This window comes from Rhinopithecus bieti, unplaced genomic scaffold (assembly GCF_001698545.2).
Source record: "Rhinopithecus bieti isolate Rb0 unplaced genomic scaffold, ASM169854v2 scaffold_5132, whole genome shotgun sequence".
In the NCBI taxonomy this organism is placed as follows: Eukaryota; Metazoa; Chordata; class Mammalia; order Primates; family Cercopithecidae; genus Rhinopithecus; species Rhinopithecus bieti.
Genome location: NW_016804791.1, coordinates 920,745 through 932,699, shown reverse-complemented (window position 1 = coordinate 932,699; position 11,955 = coordinate 920,745). Strand labels below are relative to the sequence as shown.

Here is an 11,955-nt window from a genome sequence, read left to right as displayed (position 1 = left end):
TAGTATTGGAAGTTCTGGCCAGGGCAATCAGGCAAGAGAAAGACAGAATGGGTATTCAAATAGGAAGAGAGGAAGTCAAATTGCCTCTGTTTGCAGATGACATGATTGTATATTTAGAAAACCCCATTGTCTGAACTCAAAATCTCCTTAAGCTGATAAGCAACTTCAGCAAAGTCTCAGGATACAAAATCAAGTACAAAAATCACAAGCATTCCTATGCACCAACAACAGACAAACAGCCAAATCATGAGTGAACTTCCATTCACAATTGCTACAAAGAGAATAAAATACCTAGGAATACAACTTACAAGGGATGTGAAGGACCTCTTCAAGGAGAACTACAAACCACTGCTCAAGGAAATAGGAGAGGACACAAACAAACGGAAAAACATTCCATGCTCATGGATAGGAAGAATCAATATCGTGAAAACGGCCACACTGCCCAAAGTAATTTATGGATTCAATGCTATCCCCATCAAAATACCATTAACTTTCTTCACAGAATTAGAAAAAACTACTTTAAATTTCATATGGAACCAAAAAAGAGTCCGTATAGCCAAGACAATCCTAAACAAAAAGAACAAAGCTGGAGGCATCACGCTACCTGACTTCAAACTATACTACAAGGTTACAGTAAGCAAAACAGCACGGTACTGGTACCAAAACAGATAATATAGAGCAATGGAACAGAACAGAGGCCTCAGAAATAACACCACACATCTACAACCATCTGATCCTTGACAAATCTGACAAAAACAAGCAAGGGGGAAAGGATTCCCTATTTAATAAATGGTGTTGGGAAAACTGGCTAGCCATATGCAGAAAGCTGAAACTGGATCCTTTCCTTACACCTTATACAAGAATTAAGATGGATTAGAGACTTAAACTTAAGACCTAACACCACAAAAACCCTAGAAGAAAACCTAGGCAATACCATTCAGGACACAGGCATGGGCAAAGACTTCAAGACTAAAACACCAAAACAATGGCAACAATAGTTAGCATTGACAAATGGGATCTAATTAAGCTAAAGAGATTTTGCACAGCAAAAGGAAACTATCATCAGAGTGAAAAGGAAACCTACAGAATGGGAGAAAATTTTTGCAATCTATCCATCTGACAAAGGGCTAATATCCAGAATCTACAAAAACTTAAACAAATTTACAAGAAAAAATAACTTCATCAAAAAGTGGGCAAAGGATATGAACAGGTACTTCTCAAAAGAAGACATTTATGCAGCCAAAAAACATATGGAAAAAAGCTCATCATCACTGGTCATTAGAGAAATGCAAATCAAAACCACAATGACATACCGTCTTATGCCAGTTAGAATGGCGATCTTTAAAATGTGGCGATTCCTCAAGGATCTAGAACTAGAAATACCATTTGACCCAGCAATCCCATTACTGGGTATATACCCAAAGGATTATAAATCATTCTACTATAAAGACACATGCACACCTATGTTTATTGCAGCACTGTTCACAATAGCAAAGACTTGGAACCAACCCACATGCCCATCAATGATAGACTGGATAAAGAAAATGTGGCACATATACACCATGGAATACTATGCAGCCATAAAAAAGGATGAGTTCATGTTGTTTGCTGGGACATGGACGAAGCTGGAAACCATCGTTCTCAGCAAACTAACACAGGAACAGAAAACCAAACACCACACGTTCTCACTCATAAGTGGGAGGTGAACAATGAAAACACATGGACACAGGGAGGGGAACATCACACACCGAGGCCTGTCAGGGGTTGGGAGGGTAGTGGAGGGATAACATTAGGAGAAATACCTAATGTAGATGATGGGTTGATGGGTGCAGTAAACCACCATGGCATGTGTATACTTATGTAACAAACCTGCACATTCTGCACATGTATCCCAGAACTTAAAGTATAATAAATAAAAAATAAAACAAATAACGAAATGACAAGAAAAATAGAAATTCACAGAATATGGCCAATACATTTATGAAACTAGATAAAACATCTAATTATAAAAGATATGTGCAATAAAATGAGACTAACATTTTTCTTCTATATAACCAGTAACTGTTAAACAGATTATATGAAAATGATACATTTTCAATACTTTTGGGGGAGTTTAGACTGTGACAAACTTTGCTGGTGGGTAAGTGAGAAGGATTTATCAACTTTTAAAATATTTGTAATTTCTGATTCAGGAATTCTATATCCAGTAATTTATATTACAGAAACACTCGTATCAGTGTGTGTACATATGCATTATTTGTAACAGAAAAAGAACTGAAGCCTAATATCTATCCAAATATCTATCTGCACCCCTGTTAATTAGACAGTAGTGTACATAGACAGTGGAACATTACACAGCAGTTAAAATGGCATTAATTTTATATCTATTATATGTGTTGTTTTGAAAACATGCCCATTATATTTAGTATTTGCTTATTTGAAAGTCTGGACAAACTCACAGGAGTTTTTTTTTTTTTTTTTTTGAGACAGGATCTTGCTCTGTTGTCCAGGCTGGGGAGTTCAGTGATGTGAACATGGCTCACTGCAGCCTTGACCTCCTGGGCTCAAGTGATCCTCCTGTCTCAGTCTCCTGAGTAGCTGGGGCCACAGGCGTGTACCACCATGCCCAGTTTTAAGTTTTTAGTAGGGATGAGGTCTCACCATGTTGCACAGGATGGACTCGAACTCCTGGGGTCAAGTGATCCTCCCACCTTGGCCTTCCAAAGTGCTGGCATTAGAAGCATGAGCCACCACGCCCGGCCTCACAGGAGTTTCTTAATAGTTGGTTATTTGGGAAATGAGAATGGTGAGAGTTGAAGGACTTTAACTTCATACTTCATAAACTTACGAATTGTTTGAACGTGTTATATTTCATTGTTTCTGAATGACCTTCAGTACAACATTCAAACTGGGTATCTGTCATCCTCTAAAATCTATCCCCAATGTATCATTCTAACCTTGTCTTCTTATCACTGTGGCTCATGGTTGTTTAAAAAACGCATTTAATCCTGTTTCATATGTGCTTTACAACACAAAACCTCCCTCTGCAGGTTTCAGAGGGAACATGGCCCTATCAACACCTTGATTTTCCACTTCTAGCCTCCAGAACTGTGAAGTAATACATTTATGTTGTTTTAAGTCATCCAGTTTGTGGTAGTTTGTTATGGGAGCCCCAGGAAACGTAACACAATACCACAGCACCTCCTACACATACGATGTGTACATAAATTGCTTAGTTAGAATCTACTGATTGACTAAAATGAAACTCCCCTCTCCTCCGCAAAAAGAAACTGAGTTTGCCCTTTTGCTATGTGAGATCATAGTTAACGTTGCTTGAATTTAAAGTCGATTCATTTGTAGGTGATAAGAAGCGCACCTTTGGCTGTCAAAAACACCACATGTTGGTACATTAAAAAGTGTTACATCATTATAAGGAAGGTGTCTATAGTAAAATATAGACTAACGTTAGTAGACTGAGAATGCCTTACCTACGAAAACTTCATGAATAATGCTGCCATTTGATAGCATTGATAGATTTCCATGTCCTGCAGGTGTCTGTAAAATCCCAGTAAAGGTGAAATTATGGTAACAATAGTAGATACTATGCTTGTTCCATAGTATTAATCCTGGCAGTGCTGAAAATATAAAATGTGGAATGAAAACACTGTCAATAGGGGCATCTAATGTAAGGTCTTGGGAAACCCACTGTTTTGTATCTTCATTATATATCACTAAGAAAATCTTTTTGGTGACGGTACATATAGTGCAATAACTTAAAAACACAGCAATCTCCAGAGGGTGTCCTGTATACTCAACACTGTGTATAGTCAGAGTAGCAGTTACTGATAGATTTAGGATGTTTTTCAGTTCTGTGGTAGTTACTAATCTGGCAAATTTAAGAAGAATATATTCAAGGTAAATTTCATTTTCTGTCCAGACTGCAAAGTTGCTTCTTCTTTCTTTAGCCTATGACAAAATGAAAATGATGAGAAAATCTTCGATTTTAGAGATGGGTCTAACAATTTCTCTTTTTTAAATTTAAATTTTATTTTTTAAAATTTTATTTCAATAGGTTTTTGGGGAACAGGTGGTGTTACATGAGTAAGTTCTTTAGTAGTGATTTCTGAGATTTTGGTGCACCCATCACCTGAGCAGTGTACACTCTACCCAATGTGTGGTCTTTTATCCCTCATCCTCTCCCATCCTGCCCCCCCACTCCCGCCCGAGTCTCCGAAGTCCATTGTATCATTCTTACACCTTTGTGTCCTCATAGCTTAGCTCCCAAGGTCTAACAACTGCCATCTTCTAGTTTGCTACATTCAAAAAATAGAGACCAGGTGTGGTGCTTTCATGCCTATAATCCCTGCACTTTGGGGAGGCTGAGGCAGGAGAATCACTTGAAGTCAGTGGTTTGAAACCAGCCTGGGTAACACAATGAGACCCCATTTCTACAAAAGTTAAAACTAGCTGGGGTGGTAGTATGTGTCTGTAGTCTCAGCTATTTGGGAGGCTGAGGTGGAAGGATCACTTGAGCCCAGGAGTTCAAGGATGCAGTGAGCCATGATTATGCCACTGTACTCCAATCTGGGTGATAGAGTGAGACCCTGTCTCTAAAAAAAATAAATACATAAAAATAAAAGGTAGTAAATACTACAGTTTGATTCGTTTCAATATATTTTTGAATAATACTTCAGGCATAGAAATATATTAAATAGAAATTGATCATATTACATATAACCATAAAGATAAATTATCCCAATTACTTGTTTATAAATTGTTTCTATCAATAGGAACAATAAATTTTAATTCCTTTTAAATCTTTTAAGCACATCAGCCTTCTCTTTATGTATTTATCACTCTGGCCTGGAGTGCCCCTTTGACCTTGATGTTTACTAAGGTCAATATATAAGGTCTCTTCAAATATTAACTCATTTTTGGAATTCTAGATTCTTTGATTACCAGATAAAGAGAAGAGAAAACTTAAAACCTTAGAAAAATGAATTCTACCCTTTTATGGATATAGGCTGTTAGATGGGAAGGGTATTCAGAAACCGCTGTGCCTGAAACTCGGTGGGCCTAATTTCATCAATGAGTCCAAGGCCTCCCTTCTCCTCTGCCTCCTCTCCACACTGTTTCTAATTTCTCGGGATTTTTACTTAAAATGTAATTTCTATGTACATGACATTCAAAAGGAGTCTTTTGAAAACATCTTGCTGTCCTCATTTTACTTAATGTATGAAACAGGAGGTAGGCAGATATCAAACTGGTAACCAAAGAAAGACACAATTTGGGATAAAAAGTCATTTTGCTAAATGCGGATTCACTTTAAAGTATAGAATTTATGTTGCTGGAAACGAGTGAAACAATTCTTAAAGAAGAAATAGAGTAGAAACAAAATGATGAGCTATAGAAGAAACCCACAGCCATTTTCATTCTTGTCAGAGAGATGGGAAGAGGGACACGCCATAAACATGATAGATGAGAATTCCAAGGATTCCCAGCCAAGAAGTGAGTTTTCACTCTCACCCACAAACCGTTTCCCACGTAACTCCACTTAATGCTTCGGCATAATCATGCAGGTGAGGTGAGAGATCCTTTTGAAGTATTCAAGGTCTCTTCAAAATGTAAGGTAGTAAGTCTTTGAAGGCAGGAAAGGGGCATCAAGCTGGGCAAGTTGAGAGAAACCCATCCACACTCTGGATTCTCAGCTCCCTGACGAGGAGTTGGGTAAGGGAGTGGAGAGGAACTCTCCTTGAGCCATGCGTGGCCTCTACCCAGAGTGTAAAGCAGCCTCCCTGACAGAATTGGGACAGGGAAATAGGAGACAGAAGGAGAGGGAGAGGGAGAAGGAGAGGTGAGTGTGGAGTGGGCAGGAGGAGAAGGGGAGGAAGAGAGGAAGATGCACCAAAATTCAGCGTCAGATGAGAAAGTAAAGATAATTACCCAATGATTAAAAAGCTAGAAGCTAGGCTGTAAAGCAGAGATAGCTCTCCCAAGGATTTCGAAAGTTGGTGGCACCACTGTAAAGTATTAAGAGATCTCTGGAATGTTGTCAGTGCTGAGGTACCAAGAATGTCTAAAAAGAAAATAACTATAATAAAAATGCTGAAGGTTCTAGTGGAAAAGATGGGCAACATAGTGAAGAGATGAGGAATTTCAGCCAAGATATAGGAATGATATAAAAGGAACAAAATGGAAATTCTATAAATAAAATAAAAATCAAGAATAAAGAAATAATTGGAGGAGCTTGAGACCAGCCTGGCCAACATGGCAAAACCCTGTCTCTACTAAAAATACAAAAATTAGCCATTAGCCGAGCACTGGGGCACGTGCCTGTAATCCCAGCTACTCGTGAGGCTGAGGCAGGAGAATCACTTGAATCTGGGAGGTGGAGGTTGCAGTGAGCTGAGATCGTGCCACTGCACTCCAGCCTGGGCAACAAGCGTAAAACTTGACCTCAAAAAAAAAAAAAAAAAAAAAAGAGAGAGAGAGAGAGAAATAATTGGGGCCAGGCATGGTGGCTCATGCCTGTAATCTCAGCACTTTGGGAAGCCAAGGTGGGAGGACTGCTTGAGGCCAACTGTTTGAGGCAGCAGTGAGTTTTGATTGTGGCATTGCACTCCAGCCTGGGTGGCAGAGTGAGACCTTGTCTTAAAAAAACTCAGATGCACTTACCAAGAAGCTGGAAAAAGCAGAGGAAAAAAGCAGTGAACTTGAAGACAGGTTAATAGCATGTATATAAGCTGAAATACAAAGGAAAAATGTGAAAAAAAAAAATGAACAGGTCATCTGAGATCTGTGAGACAATATTAACAGGTCTCAGACAGGTGTTTTTGGAATCCTAGTAGGAGAGGAAAAAGAAAATGAGGTTGAAGAAACATTTGAAGAGATAATAGCCACGGACATTCCAAGATTAATGAAAGACATAAACCCAGAAATCCAAGAAACTCAACTGAACCTCAAGTAGGATAAATACAAAGGAAATAACATCTAGGCACATAGCAGAACTGCTGAAACCAGAAAGAAAATTTCCAAGAATCTGGGAAATTTCATATATATATATATGAATATTTCAAATAAAATTATATATACATATATATAAATATATAAAAGAATAAAATACTTTGGAATACATTTGATCAAGGAGGTAAAAAATCTGTACACTGGAAACTATAAGATATTAATAAAGGAAACTGAAGAAATACATATAAATGGAAAGATATCTCATATTCCTAAATTGGAATAATTACTATTGTTAAAATGTCCATACTAATACCACCTTCTGTAGACCCTGATTAACAGAGTCAATGTAATCTCTATCAAAATTCCAAGGGTATTTTTCACAGAAATAGAAAAAACAATCCTCAAATTCATATGGAACCATGAAAGACCCTGAGGAGCCAAAGCAATCTTGAAGAAGAACAAAGTTTAAAGCATCATAGTTCCTAATTTCAAACTATATTACAAAGCTATAGCAATCAAAACAGTGTAGTACTTCCTGAAAAATAGACACATTTAAGCCAACAGAACAGAATAGAGAACCTGGAAGTAAATCCATGCATATATGGCCAACTAATCTTTCTTTCTTTCTTTTTTTTTTTTTTTTGAGATGGAGTCTCGCTCTGTCGCCCGGGCTGGAGTGCAGTGGCCGGATCTCAGCTCACTGCAAACTCTGCCTCCCAGGTTTACTCCATTCTCCTGCCTCAGCCTCCCGAGTAGCTGGGACTACAGGCGCCCGCCACTTCGCCCGGCTAGGTTTTTTGTATTTTTTAAGTAGAGACGGGGTTTCAACGTGTTAGCCATGATGGTCTCGATCTCCTGACCTCGTGATCCACCCGTCTCAGCCTCCCAAAGTGCTGGGATTACAGGCTTGAGCCACCGCGCCCGGCAAAAGACTAAACATATAACTACCATACAATCCAGCATTCCCACTACTGGGTATTTATCAAAAGGAAAAGAAATCAGTGTATCAAAGGGACACCTGTCCTTACATGTTTATTGCAACATTATTCACAACAGCAAAGACATGGAATCAACGTAAGTGTACATCAATGGATGAATGGATAAAGAAAATGGGGTGTATGTACCCAATGGAATACCGTTTGGCCATAAAAATAACAAAATCCTGTCGTTTGTAGCAATATGGATGGAACTGGAGGTCATTATTGTAAAGTGAAATAAGCCAGGCACAGAAAGACAAATACTACATGTTCTCACTCATATGTGGAAGGTAAAAACCATGATCTCATGAAAACAGAATGGAATGATGGATATTAGAGTCTGGGAAGGTGGGGTGCGTGGGAGGGAGTATAAAGAGAGGTTGATTAATGGGTACAAATATACAGTTAAATAGAAGAGTAAGTTCTAATGTTTTATATCTAACTGACAGTTCAATAGAAGAAATAAGTTCTAGTGTTTCTAGTCTGTCTATAGTCAGACCAGGGTATCTACACTTAGCAACTATATATACATATACATATACATATATACACATATACATATATATACATATATATACATATACATATATATACACATATATATACATATATACATATATATACACACATATACACATATATACATATATATATACATATATATATATAATTATTTTTATTTATTTATTTATTTCGAGATGGAGTCTCGCTTTGTCGCCCAGGCTGGAGTGCAGTGGCGCGATCTTGACTTACTGCAAGCTCCGCCTCCTAGCTTCACGCCATTCTCCTGCCTCAGCCTCCTGAGTAGCTGGGTCTACAGGCACCCACCACTGCGACCGGCTAATTTTTTGTATTTTTAGTAGAGATGGGACTTCACCGTGGTCTTGATCTCCTGATCTCGTGATCCGCCCACCTTGGCCTCCCAAAATGCTGGGATTACAGGTGTGAACCACTGCACCTGGCCAGCAACAATATTTTTAACATTTCAAAGTAACTAGGAGAGAGGAAATGATACCAACAAGTAGACATAATAAATACTGAAGGAGATAGATACCCCAAAGACCCTGACTTGATCATTACACTTTCTACGCATATAACAAAAACTCATTATTCACTTTGTTTGGGGAAAATAATTTTTGGGTCTTTTGCCCATATCAAGGTAAAACAAAGCTCTCATATTATGACTGAACTGCATAATAACATACAAGATTAATTTTATTTTTAGTTGTTGGAGGTGTATCTCTACTGTAAAGAGGTCTCTGAGAAGTTGAGTTAGAGCCGTTTACAGCCTTAGATAAAACAACTGGGCAACAAGCTGCATAGTATGTCTCTGTTTATCCCTGAATAAATCGTATGGTAAATACATTTGTAAAATATAAATATATTTATTAAAGCTAAAATATCTCTTACTAACCTTGGATAAATATTTGACCCAACACCATTTTCTTGATGAAATGCCAGTAATTCCACCATCAGGAAGATTTAGAATTCTTCCCAGTTTTACAAATCCACGAAAACTTTTTTGGTAAAGAACACCATTTATAAGAAAAAATATTCCATCCCGCGATACGATCACATCAGCCACACTCTGTCTTTCAGCATCACTCAGACTGCCTGGAGGCACTCTGATTCTGGTCCACGTACGGAATGAATCATTTGTTTGAAAGGTCTCCATATCAGCTACCAAAACAACAGATGCAACAACACAAGCATCCCAGGAAACCATTAATTGACTACCACGTGGTGAAGAGATTGGTAAAGAACCAGGAATTTCAGGTATGGTCAACAAAGGAAAAGTCAACAGAATAAGAAAATCTGCAATAAAGCAATCTTGAAAAGTAACTTGGTTTCCTCTAATCTCCTTTAGTGCATCATCTCTTGTCATTGGTACCATAATATGCCAGGTCCTAAGAAGAGAAAGAAAAGAGAGTAAAATGATCTCTCCCTCGTCTGCTCCATCTTGTACAGTTGATATTTATCATCTTGAAAACATTTTTAATTTTTATCAATACAAATCTGGATAAGACAAATAGTATTAAAATGCAGCCACTGCCACATTGTTTTTCTCATGCTTCACTCTGGTCCTAAAGGAAGACAATCTTGACTCTTGCAGCTGTTTCTTCTGCAATATGTCTCTGTATTGTCAAGTAAATATTCTTTTTTTTTTTTTTTTGAGACAGAGTCTTGCTCTGTCGCCCAGGCTGGAGTGCAGTGGTGCGATCTCAGCTCACTGCAAGCTCCGCCTCTCGGGTTCACGCCATTCTCCTGCCTCAGCCTCCCGAGTAGCTGAGATTATAGGCATCCGCCACCATGCCCAGCTAATTTTTTGTATTTTTAGTAAAGATGGGGTTTCACCATGTTAGCCAGGATGATCTTGATCTCTTGACCTCGTGATCCGCCCGTCTCAGCCTCCCAAAGTGCTGGGATTACAGGCGTAAGCCACCGCGCCCGGCCTCAAGTAAAGATTCTTATATGCTCTTCTTAATATATAATTTTTATACATTATCTATTACCTTCTTTTTTCTCTTTTATTACTGCTACTTGTGGAGCAGGGCTAACTCCTAGGCAGTGTACCCAGAGCCAACCCTATTGCCTTCTTATATGGCAGATCAAGATGTATCTCTCATGTACCATGCCTACTTATACATCTTCTCTCCATCTCTCAAATTAGTTATATTACCTTTTTAGTTAAATGAATAGAATGTTTATATTGTTTAGATTTACTGTGTAAATATTGCTTTCTACTGAACCAGTTCTATGAGTATGTTTTCTTCTCTCTACATGCATACATATACACAACTTTTCCTGGAGTTAATACTTGTTTTGTTTAAAAATTTTGGTTAGTTTTCCAGTAGGTCATTAAAATAGCATTTTATGATATTTTCCATGTGATAAATGCAGAGATAATCCAGTACTTGTTTCCTGGGGTTTCCCTTCATTACTCTCTCTTAGCTGCCACTTACAGGATCTCATGCTTTGATCTTTTCTGTTTTGCTAAAGCACATTCCTTAGCACCTTCCTGTGAAAGAATGTATAAACATACATTTTTTGAGACCCTGAATATCTGAAAAGATCTTTATTTTACACACCTGATGAATAATAGGTTAGGGAGAGGGCATTTTCTCCAGTCCTTTGGTAATCAGAATCACTGAGAAAGTCAGGTGATAGATTGATTTTTATTATTTAAATGGTTGTCCTGCTATAAGTTTTGGGATCATTCCTTTTCTCGCCAATCTAAAATCTGACAGGGCAGAGTCTATCTTTTGACGTGGGAACATGGAGTAATATATAAAAGCAAACACTCTGACATATCTTAGAAGCACTGAACATTTCTAAGCAGAGTTTCTCAGCTGGGCAATTCAAATGACAGCAGGCTGAAAGATGTTCAGTAAACACGTCTTGAGTCACTCATTTTCTTAATGAATACATACTTGGGTTGGTGATGATGACATTGCGCCCACTCAGCAGGACCCAGGTGAAGGGGACCTCAAGTTAGGGCAGTTGTAGAACTGTCACCAAACCTCTTATGTCTTAAATCATGTCAAAAAGAAACTCAGTGTAATTTCCACTTTTTGCAAGCCACATCACCTGGCTCTAACATTGGTTCCAATTACAATTTCTTAAATCACAATATCATTTTGCTACATTGTCCACTGGTTATATAATAACCTCAAATATGCAGTCACCTTGTAACTAGGTATTTATGACTGTTTTGTTTGAATGGACAATTGGTTATCTACAGGCATCAATAGGACTCAGCACAAAAGGGCTGCACAAGGCAAACTGCTCTTTTTCGATTTTCCATATCAATCATTTTGTTTTCAAATTTTAATTTTTAAAATTGTGACTATACACTTTTCAAGAATTTTTTGGCTTTCCACTGGATAGCATCATCCTAATATATATATTCTCTTATTTTTGTGAAGATGCTATTCATATTAGTAAGAGTTCTCTAGAGAATAGAATAGGATATATAGAAACAGACAGAGATTTATTATGAGTGGTTGCCTCTCAC

At 38.0% G+C, this 11,955-nt stretch overlaps 1 protein-coding gene across 17 annotated transcripts in view; it reads right to left on the bottom strand.

Moving 5' to 3' along the window:
- Positions 1-11,955, bottom strand: part of CATSPERE (catsper channel auxiliary subunit epsilon) — a 176,387-nt gene that overhangs the window by 83,676 nt on the left and 80,756 nt on the right. For all 17 annotated transcript variants that reach the window (XR_001885184.1, XR_001885185.1, XM_017870387.1 and 14 more), the window contains 2 exons: positions 9,355-9,847; positions 3,489-3,966 (listed from right to left, as the gene is read on the bottom strand). Coding sequence is in view for 15 of the 17 variants with exons in the window: in XM_017870387.1 (XP_017725876.1) it covers positions 3,489-3,966; positions 9,355-9,847 (971 nt within the window). In the remaining 2 variants the exon portion in view is untranslated. The remainder of the gene's footprint in view (positions 1-3,488; positions 3,967-9,354; positions 9,848-11,955) is intronic.